This window comes from Sus scrofa, chromosome 6, assembly GCF_000003025.6.
Source record: "Sus scrofa isolate TJ Tabasco breed Duroc chromosome 6, Sscrofa11.1, whole genome shotgun sequence".
Classification (NCBI taxonomy): Eukaryota; Metazoa; Chordata; class Mammalia; order Artiodactyla; family Suidae; genus Sus; species Sus scrofa.
The window spans coordinates 45,038,450-45,057,800 of record NC_010448.4 but is presented as its reverse complement, the minus strand read 5'-3'; the positions used below and the strand labels follow the sequence as shown (position 1 = coordinate 45,057,800).

Sequence of the window (19,351 nt, the reverse complement as noted above, 5' to 3'; positions counted from 1 at the left end):
TGCGCCGGAAGTGACGCTATCGGTCGCCAGGCAAGCAGGGGCTTTCCCGCCCTGCAGGGTCTCAGAGCCCACCGACATCGCTCACGCCTCCCGGCTTGGTTCGTTTGAGTAAGGATGAAAGAGGTGTGGAGAAACGATGGGGCCGTTTGCTTTCTGCGTCCTCATTCCTACCGCTAGCTGTTCCCTAAGACGCAAAAGGTCCCTAATACCTCCCTTCATTTTCTTGACAAAATGGGACTTTAATCCTAGGAGGATGAGAATCAGGCGAAGAGATGTCAAACTTAATGCTCTTTGATTTCCACAACAGGGTGTCCCAGGTTCGAGTGAGGGATGGAAGGCAGATTGCATGACCCTAATGTCTCCCTGGCATGCTTTCTTTTAGGTATTCGTTCGTCCTTACCATTCCGTAACATTCGTGAGCTGACCCTGTGCTGGGGATGCTCCGGTGGCTGAGACAGCCCCAGTCTCCATGCTACGGAGCTCACAGTTCAGTGAGGGATATAGACGCATCACCAGGTAGGGATGGTAGATCATAAGCAGCAGGGGTGGGTCAATCTGGGACACAAGGAGTGTGAAAGGTCTGTGGAGTGTCCCAGAAAGCATTGGATACTAAGGCTGGAGTCCTGGAGAGCCCACTCAGCCTTAGACATGGCTCTGAGAAATGGTAACATTCAGGGACCTTTCATTCAATATGCTTGCCTCGTTCATCATTCTGTTCTTGTTGAATAAACACGTGGGGAGAAAGACAGTGCGGAGAAACTAAAGCTGAGAACCCAGGGAGGAGGATGGAACAGGATGAGTAGAGGATGGGGGTGAGGACAGTGCTTGGACCACTGTCAGGCTGAGCAGGTGGGTCATGTGAGGTTGACTGGCAATAGGGGGGGCATCCAGGGTGATGTCCAGGTCTCTAGGTTCAAAATGGAACAGACTTTGAAATGGAGAGATGAGAGAAGGATCAGCTTTGGGGGAGATGCTAATGACATATGAGACTCTATGGGTGTGAAGAGTCAAGGGGACATCCAAGGGTCTTTGGAGTCTCTGGTCCAGGGACAAGGGGACTCTGAGGTCACCATTAAAGTAGAAAATTTGGGGGAAAAGCTGAGTTTGTCTTCAAATGCTTCATAAGGGCTGAGATGCAAAAGAGGCTGCCAGGGACTAATTCGACAAGTGTAGCAGAAGTACCATACTCCTGCAAGATGGTAATAATAGGGGGAAATGTGTGTGGAGGGAGGGGATGTCAATGGGAATTTAATTTTTTTGTGTGATTTTCTCTAACTGTAAAAGTGCTCACCAAAATTAAAGTCTATTAAAACAAAAGTACTGGCCGAAAGCTGGAACATTGTTTAATGAATACCTATAATCATAACCTAATGACAGTAAATCAGGTGCACCTTGACCCAAGCTATATAATTATATATAAATATAAAAGGATTCTGTATGTTTCAAATACAAAATTAAAGCCAAATAAGAGATAACTACCAGCAATTTCCCCTCCAACTCTAAAAAAAGCCACCCAGGGGTTATTAGACACATCTTCTCAAGATACCTAAGAGAGCACAGAGCTGGTCATGTGACCATCTCCCTAACCAACTCCTAACCATTATCTCCCACTCTCCTCCAGTCTCTGTGCTGTGGCTTTGCAATGTGTCAGCTTGACTATGCTGAGTGAACTATATGCTAGAATTACCTTCTGTGTCCAAATGGAATGGGCCAGAAGAGATTCTTGGGCAAGATTTGGAGGGGAGAGGTGAAGCAGCTGCCATTTTATAGGTTGTCACTGGCTGGCTGCTGGCTCATCACAGAGGGGTTGTCAGTGTTGGGGTGCACCATGCTGTAGTAGCCTTGGTAGGACACAGGAGCTGGAGCAGGCACAGGCTGGGAGGGGAGTCCTGGGGGATCAAACGATGATGTTCTCTGGAACCCTCAATCCTGGAGAGAGTTCCAGGTGTTCCCTACCCATTTGGCAGATACTTAATGTTAGTAATTGGATTTCCTTTCCTTCCTGGATTTCCTTCTTTAAACTGCTGAGTTTTTTTGGAGTTCCTGTTGTGGCTCAGTGGAAGTGAATCTGATTAGTATCCGTGAGGAGGCAGGTTCCATCCCTGCACTTGCTCAGTGGGTTAAGGATCCAGTGTTGCTGTGGCTGTGGTATAGGCCAGCGGCTACAGCTCTGATTTGACTCCTAGCCTGGGAACCTCCATATGCCATGGGTGTGGCCCTAAAAAAAGACGGAAAAACCAACTTGCTGTTTTTTTGTTTTTTGTTTTTCCTGTGTCCCGGGATGGGTGAGTCTGCGCTTAGCTCTTCAAGGATATCCCTTCCTACTGCAGGGCGCCATGTTGCGGGGGGTGAGTTCCCATGGATACCATGTCTCTCTCTTTCCTATCCATTTCTGAGTGGTCCCTCCATGTGCAGAAGCTGTTCAATCAGCCCTCAGATCTTTAGGAGGAATTTTTCTATATGTAGGTGTCGATTTGGTGTGTCCAAGGGAGGAGGTGGGTTTATAGTCTTCCTATGCTGCCATCTTGAACTCCTCCCCTTCCTCCTTTAGGGTTTTTTTTTTTTTTTTTTGGTCTTTTTAGGGCCCCACCTGTCACAACCTAGCAACTCCAGATCCGAGCCTCATCTGCGACCTACACCGTAGCTCACGGCAATGCCAGATCCTTAACCCAATGAGCAGGACCAGGGATGGAACCTGCTTCCTCACAGATACTAGTTGATTTTGTTACTACTGAACCACAGTGGGAACCCACCTCCTTTAGGTTTTAACTTAGATGTGGCCTCCCAGGGAAGTCTTCCCTAACTGCCCCCCACTCCCAATTGGTTGGATAACCTACTGTGGACTGTCATATCTAAGCCTTTTTTTTTTTTTTTTTTTGGTCTTTTTAGGGCCACACCCACAGCATATGAAGGTTCCCAAGCTAGGGGTAGAATCGGAGCTGCAGTTGCCAGCCTACAACACAGCCACAGCAATACCAGATCTGAGCTGTGTCTGCGACCTACACCACAGCTCATGGCAACTCTGGATCCGTAACCCACTGTGCAAGGCCAGGGATTGAACCTGTGTTCTCATGGATGCTAGTCAGATTTGTTCTGCTGTGCCACGGTGGGAACTCCTAAGCCTCTTTTTGATGACAAATGTCTGAAAACTCAATTCAAAATAGTGCCTCCTCAACAAGAAATATTTTGGCTCACATGATTTTAAAATGAGTACTGGTTCATCCTGATTTAGGTGAGGTGTGATCCAGTAGCTCCAACACTGGAAGGCAGTTATTATGAGCAAAGCTCTGCAATGTGACTGGCTCGGTTTGAATCCTGACTCCACCACCTACAGGCTACATGATCTTGGACAGGTCCCTCTATCTTCCTGGCCTCAGTTTCCTCATTTATGAATCTGGAGTAATAATACCTACTTTCCAGTGTTGTTGTGGGGTTTGAATGCGATATTATGCATAAGCTCCTTGAACAGTGATTGATGCAGTTAACGGTTCAGTGGCTCTGATGACGATGATGATCCTAATGAGCAGGACCCAGTTTTCTGCTCCTCCACTTCCTAGTACTCGCTTCTTCTGTGGCTCCTCCTTCATCCTGGCAGCCCCAGGCTCTTTCATGTGGTTGCAGAATGGCTCACCCTGCCCCTGAGAGAAGAGAAAGATGTGGTTTTAGAGACCAACATGGAAGAGATAGGCTGCTTCCATTAGCTTAATAAACCATTCATTTACATCTCATTGAACCAATCTCTGAGTCCGAGTATGACTCCCCAGACTTATAATGACTGCTATACTCTGAGTCCGAGTATGACTCCCCAGACTTATAATGACTGCTATACTATATACTTCAACTTGTTTCTCATCTCCTTCTCCAGCTCAGACCAGGGCAACTCTGTCCTTCCAGCTCCTGAGGCCAAAAATCTCTCCTTTTCTCTTATACTCATGTTATGCCTCAGCAGTTCTTGTTTGCTGTACCTTTCTAATTCCCTACTAAGGCCTGATGCTCCATCACCTCCCATCTGAACTTTTCCAGCAGTCTCCCTGCCATCATGTTTCTCCTACCATCTGCTCACCTCCAGAGTCATGGAGAGCCAAGGTAACACCTGAGGCAGCTCATGTCACTCATCTATTCAAGGTTTGTTCATGTCACTCAGAGTAAAGTGAGCTCTTTTCCATCTCCCATTCCATTACCTCCCTGATTTCATCTCTAATCATTCCCTGTCTTGCTCGCATCACTTCAGCTACATTGGCTTCTGTACAATATCTCAGAAATACCAGACATGCTCCTCTGTCCAGGCCTTTGACCTAGCACTTCCGTCTTCCTGGGACAATCCTCGGTTAGATGTTTGCCTAGTTTCCTCACTTAAGTCCTATAAGACTTAGCTCAAAAATCACATCTGCATTGGAGCAGTACCTGCCTCCCTATTTAAAACTACAGCCCCTCACTCATCTCCAATACTTCCAGGCACCCTCCTTGTTTCCGCAGGATTCTTAATAGTTTACTACTGACTATGTGTATTATCTTTCACACCCCACCAGAACATGAGATCCATGAGGTAGGATTTTTTGGTTGTTCAGTAATGTGTCCCCTGTGCCTGGCACAAGAGATGCACAATAAAAATTGTGCTGAGTGAAAGAATAAATGAAAGACCAACTCACAGGCCTGTCTTGTGGTGATTCTGCCTCTCCCAGTGGACTGCAGATTTTGTGAGGGAAGGGGTAAGGTCTGTCTTGATCACTGCTGTGTCCCCAGCATCACCCAGAACAGAGCCAGGCATGGAGCGGGTTGGGAGGTCCTACAGGTGGGTGGCTGTATGTCTGTAAAATATTCCTTTGAGCAGATCTTTGTCAGATGGAAGGTGAAGAACCAGTGCTGGGTTTCCCCTTGAGGAACACTGGAAATGGGAGACATAAGCACCTACAAGGATTCTTACGGGAAGGAGGAGAGAACCCTGCCTATTGTGGAGAGCGGGATATCTGATATTACTTACTGCCACATTGCACTCCTTTTTGTTCCTTGAATTGCCAAGCTCATCCAGCTTATGGGCGTTTCTACATGCTATTTTCATTCTGTGGGACCTTTCTCACACTTTGGCTTCTGTGTCACAGCTCAAGGAACATCCTAGAAAGGTGTCCATTGGCTGCTCAGTCTGGGACTACATTTCCCAGAGGCCCCTGCTTTCAGTTGAGGCCATGAGACTAGTTTGTCCAGTGGACTGAGAGCAAAAGTTATATATGGTAGTTTCAGGCCAAAACTTGATTAAAAAAATTTTTTTTTACCCTGCTTTACTGAGATATAATTAACACAAAATTGTAATATATTTAAAGTGTACAGACATAGTGATTTGATAGTGGATTGTGAGGTTATTACCACAATAGAGTTAAATAACATCACCACACATAGTTACCTTTGTTTTATGTTTGGTGAGAATGCTTAATATCTATTCTTTTAGCAGTTTTTTTCTGCTTTTTTTTTTTATTGTATCTGCAGCATGTGGAAGTTCCTGGGCCAGGGATCAATCCTGAACCACAGCAGTGACCTGAGCCACTGCAGTGATAACACTGGATCCTTCACCCACTGAGCTATAGGAGAACTCTCTTAGCAAATTTTAAGTATACAATACAATACAGTCTTATTAATCACAGTCACCAGGTTGCACACTAGATCCTCAGACCTTATGCATCTTATAACTGAAAGTTTTTACCTTTTTACCAGCCTGTCCCTGTTTCTCCCACACCCAGTTCTTGGCACCAACCATTCTACTTTCTGTTTGTATGAGTTTGGCCTTTTTAGAGTCCATATATAAGTGATATCATACAGTATTTGTTCTTTTCTGCCTTATTTCACGTAGCATAATGCCATCAGGTTCCCTTCATATTGTTGCAAATGTCAAGATTTGACTTTTCTCATGCCTTAATAATATTCTTTTGTCTCTAGATACCAAATACTCTTTATCTCTTCATCTTTTTCTTTTTTTGGTCTTCTTGTCTTTTTAGGGCCACACCCATGGCATATGGAGGTTCCCAGGCTAGGGGTCGAATCAGAGCCGTAGCCGCCAGCCTACACCACAGCCACAGCAACTCGGGATCTGAGCCAAGTCTTCAACCTACACCACAGCTCATGGCAACGCTGGATCCTTAACCCACTGAACAAGGCCAGGGATCGAACCAACAACAGCGTGGCTCCTAGTCAGATTTGTTTCTGCTGCACCGCGACGGGAACTCCTTTATTTTTATTTTTAAAAATTTAATTAAAAATTTTAAAAAATTTTTTGCTTTTTTTTTTTTTTAGGGCCACATCCTCGGCATATGGAAGTTTCCAGGCTAGTGGTTGAATCAGAGCTGCAGCTGCCGGCCTGTGCCACAGCCACAGCAATGCAGGATCCAGGATGCATCTGCAGCCATAGCTCACGGCAATGCTGGATCCTTAACCCACTAAGCAAGGTCAGGGATCGAACCTGCATCCTCATGGATCCTAGTGGGGTTGGTTAACTGCTGGGCCACGGAGGGAACTCCCTAAGTCTCTTTCAAATACTTGGATGTCAAATTGCTATCAAGTTTTGAAACACCTATTGGCAATTTCTGCACTGATCTTGTTGCAGACTACTAATATTGGTGGGCCAACATTCGTCCTGCTTTATCTTATTACCCTGTTTTATTTTTCTCCATGGCACTTACCATTTCCTGCAGTTACTTATTTAGAGGTCTATTTGTTTACAGTTTTTTTCCTACTAGAATGTGGGAAAGCTTACCAGATGTAAGCTCTATCAGAAAGGAATCTTATTTATGCTTCTCTGTTGTAATTCTTGTTCCTAGCGCCTGGTACACTGTAAGTGCTCAGAAAATATTTATTTTTTTTATTTTTTATTTTTTTTTTTGTCTTTTTGTCTTTTTTGTTGTTGTTGTTGTTGTTGCTATTTCTTGGGCCGCTCCCATGGCATATGGAGGTTCCCAGGCTAGGGGTCGAATCGGAGCTGTAGCCACCGGCCTACGCCAGGGCCACAGCAACGCGGGATCCGAGCCGCGTCTGCAACCTACACCACAGCTCACGGCAACGCCGGATCGTTCACCCACTGAGCAAGGGCAGGGACCGAACCCGCAACCTCATGGTTCCTAGTCGGATTCGTTAACCACTGCGCCATGACGGGAACTCCAGAAAATATTTATTGAATGATGAATAAATCTCATTCATCATTCAATAATGAGGGGTGGGCAGAAGGGAGAGGAGGCCATCCTTACCTGTTATAGACGCTCTCTACAATCCAAGTTCCAAATTCCAGCTAGTTCACGGACAGCCGCTGACTCTCTAGTTTTCTGGTTGGCCACAATACCCCAGATTAGGTCTGGCCTCTTACAACCCACTTGCCTAGGTCTCCCTCATTAGAGATTGGACCCCTCTATGGGATCTGTCTGTCTTTCACCCTGGTTTATAAATTCAGAGTGGGTTTAGCTGGTGCTTAAGTGGCGACTGCTATATTCCCAGAGTCAGGCAGTCAAGGCCCTTGTTCAGCATAAATAGATTTATGGCGTGAGTGCATGCATGTGGGCAGGAGGGGAGGCTGCCCTGGGGAAAGAGTGCCCTCCCTTGTCTCCCAGGGCCCAGTCTTGGCGGGGTCCAGAGTTGTTCTTGTGCTTTGGTCCAGTGGCTGCCTGAGCTACCACTTCCCTCCCCTACCAGCCACCTCAAGGTGCTGGCTCAGGTTGGCAGTGCTTAGCACACCAGATATTGAGGGGCAGGTGTCTCATGTGGCCCAAATGGATACTTAGAACCAAGGTAAGTAAACAGTATTAGATATATTTAGTCATTTTTCTTTTTTTTTTCTTTTCTCTTTTCATGAGCTGAAGAGGAGGTTACCGAGAAAATATGTCCAACATGCAGAAAATCAAGAGGCTGAGTATGATGACGCTTCCCATAACAATCCCCAGGACCGCAATGTAGAAGGCTTGGTGGGAGGTCTCAGCTGCCAAGGCTCGGTCATTCCATTTGTTGCTGCGCCTTGTCTGATTTGAGAGGAGAGGTAGAACAGGAATAGATGGGCTTAAAAAGGTTGTTGTGATGAGGGAGAGGGTGAGCCATGGGATGTATGAAAACAGGGTGGGGACCTAAACCCCAAGCAAGAATCCGAGTCAGCGTTAGGGCCAGGATGGAGAGTGAGGGGTGGCAAGGATTGGCATGACTCAAGACTCTCACCTGGATAGAGAAAATCAATGCTACAATGCCTATGGGAAAACACAGGATGAAGGCCCAAATCGACAGGCACATATAGTCTTTGGGGGGCTTGGAACGCAAAATTTCAAACGCCTGGGAATGGGAAGTGGGTTATGGGTCAGTATGGCTTCTGGATTCTAACATCCCCTCTGGCCTCTTCCCTTTCACCTTTCTTGGCTCCTGTAAAATCTTCACTGACATCCTTTAAAACTCTCCCTAACTCCCTTTACCACCCACCATGTTCTGTCTAACCTCTCCTTATCCCCTTTAATACCTCTCTGTCCTCTAGAACTTCCAGCCCCCCACTCTGCCTCCATGCTCTGTAATCCCTCTCAGTTCCCTGTAACCATTTCCCTGTCTCCTATAACCTCCTGTCTCCTATAATCTCCTGTCTTCTATAACAGCCTTTAAGATCCCTCAGCATATTCTCACTAGGCCCCTTCCACTGTCATCACAAAAGCCCTTACTGACTCTGGTGACTCTCACTTGGTCTGCCTGAAAACTCAACTGATCCACTGCAGCACTTTGTTCCTATTCAACCCTCATTGTCCCTCAAACAAACGTCTCTTTGTCCCTATAAACTACGCTAAGAAGACCCTCAATAAACACTTAACACTCTGACTTTTCATGTGTAAAACATTCATTGTGCCTGTATAAAATTCTCAACTTACAAAAACTTGTAATGACCTTAGTGGCTCTCTCTTTGTCCCATTTATACTACTTCTCATTTCATTCCTATGAATCTTTCATGGTTCTGCTCTGAGGCTTAGTTTTCACTCATAAACTCCTACCCCCACCCCCCCCATAACCTCACTTGGCTTCTCTAAGACCTTCTTTGAACACAACTAGAAACTCAAAGTCCTCTTTTTGTCCACTCATAGCCTCTTCTCCCTCCCCTTATAAACACATGCCCTGTCTCCCTTTAACACTTTCTCTTCATTTTGGAAACCAGCTTCTTGACCCTGTGAACTCCCTGTACACTTATGACAGCCTCCCTGTTCTCTGAGACCAATGCTCCGTCTAAATACTTCTCTGCTTATAACGCCCTCTCTTCCCCTTATGAAGCACTCTTTGTCCCCTCATTCCCCTCAAACCCATGCGAGCTGTCTTCCTCCCACCCTGTCCCCCCCTAAATTCCCTCCCTGTCCCCTCAAACACCCCCATTAGGGCATCTGGATCTGGCTACACCGAGCTTTCCCCTTGCTCCAACTCGTCAGGGGTTGCCATGGAGACCGCGCAGGCCCCGCCCCTTACCCTGTGTCTTCTCCTATTGGCTGATTGGAAGTTGCGTGTCGGGGGTCGGGAAGCCTGGCTGCTGATTGGTCTAGAGCATGAGCGATGGAAGTTATTTTTACTACAGTTTAATTTTGAGGGTTGTTTATATGTATTGGATACAAGCCCTTTGTCAGATATGTGACTTGCAGTTATTATGTTTGGGGCTTTAATTTATACTTTTATTTTCTGTTATTTGCAGAGCAATGGTTTTTTTTTTTTTAATATTGATAGAGTATAATTCTTTTTTCTTCCCTTTTAGAGATCATATCATATTTATGAACTTTTTGTCTAACCCAGTGTCAGAAATGTTTTCTTCTGTATTTTCTTCTAGGTGCTTGATAGATTTTTGCATTATATATTTTTTTAATTTTGAGACACCTCTTATTTTCTAATATAAGTACCTCGAGGGGGTACGTTTTCTTCTAAGCACTGCTTTAGCTGCATCCACATATTTTGATATGTTCTAGATTTTTGATCAGTTAAAACATTTTCTAATTTCCCTTGATTCATGAATTATTTTGACTTGCATGGTTTATTTCCTAAGTGTTTGGGTTATCTGTTATTGATTCCTAGATTACTTTTATTATGGTCAGCATATTAGTTTTCTATTTCTATGTGACAAATCAACATACACATTTTTGTGTTGTGTGGCTTAAAACGACAGCCATATATAGGCTCACAGTTCTGAGGGTGAGAAATCCAGAATAGGGTTGCTGAGTTCTCTGTTCAGGTTCTCACTTGAGATCAATGTGTCTGCGAAATCTGTTCTTAACTGGAGCCCTGGATACGCTTCCAGGTTCGTGTGGTTGTGGAATTCAGTTCCTTGTGGTTTTGGGACTGAGGCCGTTATCTTTTCCTTGCTGGCTAGCTGCCAGGATCGAGTCCCAGTTTCTAAAGTACACCTGCATTCCTTGCCGTGTGGTCCTGTTCATCTTCAAAGCCGTAAACACAGAATTCCTTACCATCAAAATCACTCTCATACTGGAGTTTCCGTCATGGTGCAGTGGAAACGAATCTGACTAGGAACCATGAGGTTGCGGGTTTGATTTCTGACCTCACTTAGTGGGTTAAGTATCCAGCATTGCAGTGAGCTGTCGTGTAGGTCGCAGATGCGGCTTGGATCCTGTGTTGCTGTGGCTGTGGTACAGGCTGGCAGCTGTAACTCTGTTTAGACCCCTAGCCTGGGGACCTCCATATGCCTCGGGTTCGGCCCTAAAAAGCAACAACAACAACAACAACAACAAAAATCACTCTCATACTTCGTTTCTGACTTCCTCTGTCTCTAACCTCTAGACCCATGTTTAAAGGCCTCATCATGTGTTTAGGTTAGACCCACCCAGGTAATCGTCCTTTCCTAAGGTAAGCTGTACCATTTAATCACAGGAGTGATATCCCATCATATTCACAATCTTGGCAATTATATAGGATTGTATACCAGGAAGAGACTTTTTTTTTCTTCATCAGTTAGAGGGGGGCTCATTAGAATTCTTCATACCACCATCAGATAATATGGCTTTGTATAATTTAAATTCTTTGAATTTTTAGTTATGGTAAAAGATACGGTCTATCTTAAAAAATTTTTTTTTTCTTTTTATGGCCACACCTGAAGCATATGGAAGTTCCCAGGCCAGGGGTTGAATTGGAGCTGCAGCTGCTGGCCTATACCACAGCCCACAGCAACACTAGATCCAAACTGCATCTGTGACCTACACTGCAGCTTGTATCAATGCCTGATCCTTAACCCACTGAGTGTGGCCAGGGATTGAACCTACCTCCTCATGGACACTATATTGTGTTCTTAACATGCTGAGTCACGATGAGAACTACTTAAATTTTTTTTTTTTTTGTCTTTTTGCCTTTTCTGGGGCTGCTCCCGCGGCATATGGAGGTTCCCAGGCTAGGGGTCTAATCGGAGCTGCAGCCACCGGCCTATGCCAGAGCCACAGCAACGCCAGGTCCAAGCTGCATCTGTGACCTACACCACAGCTCATGGCAATGCCAGATCCTTAACCCACTGAGTAAGGCCAGGGATTGAACCTGAAACTTCATGGTTCCTAGTTGGATTCGTTAACCACTGCGCCACATGGGAATTCCTAAAGAAAATTTTTATACAATTTTTTTTTGGTCATGTCCACAGCATGTGGAGCTTCCTGGGCAGGGATCAGACCTGCATCACAGTAGTGACCCAAGCTCCTGCAGTGACAAGGACATATCCTTAACTTTCTGCATCACAAGAGAACTCCAAAAAAATTTTATACAATTTTATTTTGTTTGTTTGTTTGTTTATTTATTTATTTTTAGGGCCTCACCCTCAGCATATGGAAGTTCCCAGGCTGGGGTCGAATCAGAGTTATAGCTGCTAGCCTATGCCACAGCCATAGCCATGCCAGATCCAAGCCCCGTCTGTGACCTATACCACAGCTCACCGAAACGCCAGATCTTTAACCCACTGAGTGAGGCCAGGGATGGAACCTGCATCCTCATGGATGCTAGTCAGATTTGTTTCCACTGAGCCAAGATGGGAACTCCCATAGTAGTATTTTTTTAAAAGAGGAATAAAAAAGAACAGTAAGATGATTCATCACAACCATTAGGAATTTTCACCAAGCTTTTTATACCTTATAAAAATTGTGCTCTGCAAGAGAGAAGTCAGTCGGCTCTAATTCCACCAATTCAATCTACTTCAAATCATCATTGTTTTGATATAACATTGAGTTTTATTTTATTTTATTAAAAAAATTTTTGTTTTGCTTTTTTAGGGCCACACCTGCGGCACATGAAGGTTCCCAGGCTGGGGTCGAATTGGAGCTACAGCTGCTGGCCTACACTGAAGCCACAGCCACTCAGGATCCGAGCTGCATCTGTGACTTACACCACAGCCCTCGGCAATGCCAGATCCCTAACCCATTGAGCGAGGCCAGGAATTGAACCCGAAACGTCATGGTTCCTAGTGGGATTTGTTTCCGTTGAGCCATGATGGGAACTCCAACATAGAGTTTTGATAGAACAATTCAGGGAGTTCCCTCTGTAGCCCAATGGATTAATGATCCGGCTCATTTCTCTGGCCGTGCTGCTTCTATTCCTGGCCCAGTGGAGTGAATTAAGAATCCGGCATAGGTTGCAGCTGTAGCTGGGCTTCGATCCCATGCCTGGAAACTTACGTATGTTGCAGGTGTGCCCCCTAAAAGTAATACTATTAACATTAAAAAGAAAATTCAGGGAGTTCCTGTCATGGCACAGCGGAAACAAATCCGACTGGTATCCATGAGGATGCAGGTTCGATCCCTGGCCTCGTTCAGTGGGTTGAAGGATCCGGTGTTGCCGTGAGCTGTGGTGTAGGTCGAAGATGCAGCTAGAATCCTGCTTGGCTATGGCTGTGGCTGTGGCTGTGACGTAGGCCGGCGGCTACAGCTCTGATTCAACGCATAGCTGGGGAACTTCCATGGATGAGAAATGAACGTCTATGTTGTGAGCTGCTAGATGGTGGGGTTTATTTGTTACAGCCTTTAGCATGACCCTAAACAATGTACCTTCTAGACCTCATTGCCCACCAGCCCAGTGCATCACAAACTACATTTGTGGTTGTGGAGTAAGACCTGGTTTTAGATCTTTAATCTGTCATGAATGATCCTTTTGGTCTATACCATGTTCAGCAAGACAAGTCTTTTAATCATTTACTCGATGTCATGGCAAAGTGAAATTGCTGTAAGTTTTGAAACACCTACTAGCAATTTCTGAACTTGTCTTGTTGTGACATTAAGAGTTTTGGGATGGAGTTCTCGTTGTGGAGCAGCAGAAATGAATCTGACTAGGTTGTGGGTTCGATCCCTGGCCTTGCTCAGTGGGTTAATGATCCAGCATTGCCATGAACTGTGATGTAGGTCGCAGACATGTCTCGGATCCTCCGTTGCTGTGGCTGTGGTGTAGGCTGGCAGCTGTAGCTCTGATTGGACCCCTAGCCTGGGAACCTCCATATGCTGCGAATGTGGCCCTAAAGAGCAAACAACAAACAAAACAAACAAAAACAAAAAAGAAAACAACAACAAACAAAAACAAAAAAGGGAGAGTTTTTGGACTATTCCTGGCACTGCCTGGCACTGCCTTTATTACCTTGTTTTATTTTTTCCGTAGCATTTACCATTGCCTGTATTTATCTTATTCATTTAGAGGTCTATTTGTTTTATGGTTTTCTTCCCACTATAATGTAAGTTCCATCAGAAAAGGGTCTTATTTTTCTTTTGGTTCCTAGTTCTTAATACAGTGCCTTGTACAGCATAGGTGTTCAGAAAGCATGTGTTGAATAATACATTAATCACAAGCTTTAGTGGGCGGGAGGTAGGGGAGAGGAGGCAGTGGATACCTGTATAGAAGCTCTCTCTGGTCATACCTGACCTGAATTCTAGCTCCTTCACGGACAGAGGCTTGACTCCCTGGTTTTCTGATCAACTAAAAATGCCCCAGATTAGATCTGGCCTCTTACACTCTCCCTCTTTAGGTTTTCCCCATTAGAGTTTGGATTGCTCTGGACTGTCACTGTTTGATGACAAGTCTGTCTTCCACTCCAGTTTATAAGAATGTAAGATTCTGAGGGTGTGGAGTTGGATTTCAAGTGATGACTGCTATGTCCCCAGAGTCAGGCAGCACAGTCAAGGCGCTTGGTCACTGTAAATGGACTTAACAGCATGAATTCAGGCAGAGGGGAGGCAGCCCTGGGGAATCAGTGCCCTCCCCTGTGTCTCAGGGTCCATATCTTGGCAGCATCCCAGGGTCGATCTTGTGCTCTGGTCCAGTGCCTTGTCTGAGCTACCACTTCCTTCCCCATCAACCACCCCCAGGGGCTGGGTCAGGTTGGCAGCACTTGGCACATCAGACATGGAGGGGCAGGTGTCTCATGTGGCCCAAATGGATACTTAGAGCCAAGGTAAGTAACACTTGTTGTATATTTTGGTGGCTTTTTTTGTTCCTGAGTTGGGGAGGAAGTTACCGCTTAAGTAAGATTACTAGGAATGCACTCAAGACGAGGAGTATGGTGATGCATCCTGAAACAATTGCTGAGACAGCCAGCATGTAGACTTTGTGGGAGGTCTTGGCTGCCAAGGCTCGTTCATTCCTATGGTTGTAGCGCCTGGTCTGAGTGTGAGAGGAGAGGCAGAACAGGAATCCAAGGGCTTCAAAGGGTTATTGGGTCACAGGCACTGTAAGGACTTGGGTGGGGATCTGAACCAACAGGAGGGAGAACATGGATACAGCTGGTTCAGGGTCAGGGTCAGGATCAGGATGGAGGGGGAGGGAGAGGGTAGGCATGATGCACATTCCCACCTGGGAGGAGTAGTACAGGGCCACACTGCCTAAGGGACAGCACAGAAAGCAGGCCAAGATCGCCAGCAAGAGGTGGTCGCTGGGAGGCTTGTCAGACCTAATTTCAAATGCCTGGGGGAAGTGAGTGGGTTATGACTTAGTATGGCTTCTGGACTCTCTGAGTCCCCATAACCTCCTGCCTTTCACCCTGTTTGGCTCCTATAAAATCTTGACTGACACCCTTTAAAAGTCTCACTGACCCCCACGACTCCCAACACTTTCCTTCTAGCCTTACTCTAAGACCTCCCTGCCCTAGAATTCCCTTACACACCCTCATGCCCTATAGCCCTCTCTGTTCTCTCTAACCTCTCTCCCGTCTCCTCTAAGCTCCTCCGTGTCTTCTACAACCGCCTTGCAGATCCCCACAGCACATCTCACTCGGCCCCTTCCACTGTCCCCACAAAATTTCTCATTCCTATTTTTGTGGCACCTTGCCTGACTTTGAGGGGAGAGGCAGAACGGGCATAGATGAGCTTCTAAGGCTTATTGAATCAGGGTTGGCCGTGGAGGTATATGGACCCAGGATGGGGCTGGAACCCACAGGAGGGAGGACAGGAAGAAGGTGGTTTGGGGTCAGGGACAGGGTGGAGAGAGAGGCGGGGGCCAGGATTCACATGATGTATATCCTACCTGGGAGGGGTAGCACAAGGCTACAGCGCCTAAGGGACAGCATATGAAGCAGGCCACGGATGGCAGCACGTCCTCGTCGCTGGGTGACCCCTGAGACATAATTTCCAACACCTGGGGGAGGAGTGGGTTATGGCTCAATATGGATTCTGGAGCCAACATCCTTTCTGACCTCCTTCCCTTTCATGCCAAGACATTTCTCGTTGGTTCCTATAAATTCTTCATTGATCCCCTTGCAAACTCTCATTGACTGCCGCTAACTTCTATCATGTCACCTCTGACCTCTCCCTGTTCCCTAGACCTAGAAATCCCCACCTCCCCCTGCGTGCCCTGTAACCCCTCTCTGTTCTCTGTAACCTGTCCCGTCTCCTCTAACTCCTCCCCGTCTTCTACAACTACCTTGCTGATCCCTACACCATGTCTCACGTCCCCACTTCCAGTGTCCCTGCAAAGTCCCTTATGACTCTGATGACTCTGGCTTGGTCTCCTTGTACCTCCACTGACCCACTGTCATGCTTTGTTCCCACCGACACCCGCATCATCCCCCATGCGACCGACCTTCTCTTTGGCCCTCTCAACAAGAGGCAAAGACGACCCTCACTCAACACTTTAACACTCTCACTCTTCATCTGTAAATTCTTCATTGTCCCCTGATGCAATCTTCAACTTATAAAAAATTCTAATGTCCTCAGTAGTCCTTTCTTTGTCCCATTTATACTATCACTCACTTTGTCCCTATGAATCTGCCTCCATCCTGTTATGACCCTTATTGTTCACCCATGAATGCCTCCCTTCTCCCCCTCCCCCCATGACCTCTCACTTGGCTCCTCTAAGATCTTCTTTGAACAACTATAAACTCTAAGTCCTCTCCTTGTCCACTCATGGCCTCTTCTCTGTCCGCTTATAAAGATCTGCCCTGTATCCCACTAAAATCTTCTCTCTACATCTGAAACCAGCTTGGTGATCCTCTGAATTCCTTCTCCCTACTCTAAATATAACCTTCCTCTTCTCCTAAACCTGTGCTCCCTCTAAATACATCTTTACTTATAAAATTGTCTCTGCCCCCTTAAGAAACCTTCCTTCCCCCACATTCCCCCCATCCTCTAATTCTCCTTCTTCAACTGTCACCCCATAAATTCTCTCCCTGCTCCTTCAACCCCCCTCTTTCCAACCCCATGAGTGCATCTGGATCTGGCACTACCAAGGCTACATGGAGCCTCTCCCTCCTTCCAGCCTGCCAGGGATTACCATGGAGACCAGACAGGCCCTGCCTCCTACTCCACCTTTCTATTTCTATTGGGTGATTGGAGGTTGTCTGTTAGGGTTGGGGAAGCCAGTGCTCACCTGGCTGCTGATTGGTCTGAGGGAGTTCAGGTTCCTCCTATTCTCTTTGATGATTGGTCAATTCCAGGAGTGCCTTGGGGAAGACCACCACTTGGTACAAGAGTGATGTGGGCCTAGGAGTCTTGGGTTGCTTCAGGCACCTTGAGAGGGGTCATTTAACAAGTTGGAGTCAGGTTCTTCCGCAGTGGAGTGTGATCTTTGCAAGAATTAACATCTTTTGGAGTTCCCGTCATGGCTCGGTGGTCGACGAATCCGACTAGGAACCATGAGGTTGTGGGTTCAATCCCTGGCCTTGCTCAGTGGGCTAAGGATCTGGCATTGCTGGGAGCTGTGGTATAGGTTGCAGATGCGGCTCGGATCTGGCATTGCTGTGGCTGTAGTGTAGACCAGTGGCTATAGCTCTGATTAGATCCCTAGCATGGGAACTTCCAAATGCCAGGAGTTCGGCCCTAAAAACACAGAAAGACAAAAACAAACACAAAGCTAAATTACACCAAACATCTATAAATTATTAGGGCTGGGGGTTCTTTAAGGGGGGCTATTTCTCTTATTCTTCTTCTATATATAGACTATGAAATATTTATAATCATTGCTCTGAGAAAGTGCTGCACACTAACATTTATTTCAAATAAAGCTGTTCATCAATTTACACTGTCTTCATAATAAATATAAAAAATTTAGACTTGCCCCCCTGCTTCTCCCTCTCTTTCTCCCCTTTTTTTCGTTATAACTGGAAGTTTGTACCTTTTACCACCTTCATCCAATTCCTCTTCCTTTAGTCTCTGCCTTTGGCCATCACAATTCTAATCTCTTTTTAATGAGTTTTTTTTGTTTGTTTGTTTGTTTGTTTGCTTGCTTGCTTTTTAGGGCTGCACCTGCGGTATATGGAAGTTCCCAGGCTAGGAGTCAAATCAGAGCTATAGCCACTGGCCTACACCACAGCCACAGCAACTCCAGATCCAAGCAGCATCTCCAACCTACACCAAAGCTTATGGCAACGCCGGAGCCTGACCCACTGAGTGAGGCCAGGGATGGAACCTGCAACCTCACGGATACTAGTTGGATTTGTTTCCATTGAGCCACAATGGGTACTCCCCAAGTTTGTTTATTTTGAAGTGTAATTGACTTATAATACTATGTTAGTTCCTGGTGTACAATTTAATGATTTGATATTTCTATACATTACAAAGTAATCACCATGATACATCTAGTTATCATCTGTCACCGTACAAAGATACTTCGTTATTACTGACTATATTCCCCATGCTGTACATAAATGCTCTTCATTTATTTTGTAACTGGAAGTTATCAGATATATCACTTGCAGATATCTTCTCCCATTCATTAGGCATCCTTTTTGTTTTGTTGATAATTTCTATTGTTCTAGAAAACCTTTTTAGTTTGATGTAGTACCATTTGTTTATTTTGCCTTTGTTTCCCTTGCCTGAGGAGATAGATCCAAAAAAATGTTGCTAAGACTAATGTTGAGTGCACTGCCATTTTCTTCCAGAAGTTTTATGATTTTTAGGTCTTAAATTTGTTTTTAATCCATTTTGAGTTTATTTTTGTAAATGGTATGAAAAGTAGTCCGTTTCATTCTTTTGCATGTAGCTGGCCAGTCTTCCCAGCATCATTTATTGAAAAGGCTGTCTTTTCCTTTTTGTATATTCTTGTCTCTTTTGTTGTGTATTAATTGATTTATTATGGATTTATCTCTGGACTCTTTATTTCTCTTCCATTGGTGTATAATGTATGATGTATGGTTTTGTGTCAGGACCATACTGTTTTGATTACCATACTTTTGTAGTATAGTTTGAAGTCAGGGCGCAAAATCAGGTTAATTAACATGTCTATAGTTCACACAGTTATGTCTTTATTTGCGGGGGTGTTGAATGCTTTAAGATTTACTTTCTTAGTTTAAAATACACGATGCAGTATTGTTAACCATGGTTATGATGTTATATATTTAACCCTCACACCTTATTCACCTTATAGCTGAAACTTTCTATTTCTGTTTTTTAACCAGTTTGTTGCCCTCTCCCCACTTCCAGCCCCCCCCCTTCCAGCCCCTGGTAACCATTATACTGCTTTCAGTTTCTATGAGTATGGGTTTTTAATATTCCACATATAAGTGATATCGCACAGTGTTTATCTTTCTCTGCTTGACCTATTTCACTTATAATAACACCTTAAGGTCCATGCATGTTGTCTTAAATGGCAGAATTTCATACTTCTCATGGTTTAATAATATTCCTCTGTGTGTATATACTACCTCTTCCTTATCCATTCATCCATTGTCAGACCCGTGGGTCGTTTCCTACCTTGGCTATTGTGAATCATGCTGCAGTGATCATGGGAGTGCAGAGACCTCTTTGAGACCACTGTTTTATTTCTTTGGGATATAAAACCAAAGTAGGACTGCTGCATCATATGTCAAGCAATCATAATTAATTTTCAGATTATATTTTTGCGACACCACCATCCCGTTTCCCACAGTGGTTGTCCAGGTTTACATTCCCACCAAGAGTGTACAAGGGTTCACTTAACA

The 19,351-nt window shown here is 45.2% G+C and overlaps 1 protein-coding gene across 4 annotated transcripts in view; it reads left to right on the top strand.

The window, feature by feature from the left end:
* ATP4A (ATPase, H+/K+ exchanging, alpha polypeptide) overlaps positions 5 to 19,351 on the top strand; it is a 73,783-nt gene continuing 54,436 nt past the window's right edge. Inside the window, exons 1-3 of one of the 4 annotated variants that reach the window (XM_021093570.1) lie at positions 5 to 123; positions 383 to 516; positions 7,836 to 7,885. Coding sequence is in view for 1 of the 4 variants with exons in the window: in XM_021093567.1 (XP_020949226.1) it covers positions 115 to 123 (9 nt within the window). In the remaining 3 variants the exon portion in view is untranslated. Of the gene's footprint in view, positions 124 to 382; positions 517 to 7,829; positions 7,886 to 19,351 lie in introns of all 4 variants that reach the window. The other 3 variants (XM_021093568.1, XM_021093569.1, XM_021093567.1) reach the window with 3 other exon arrangements.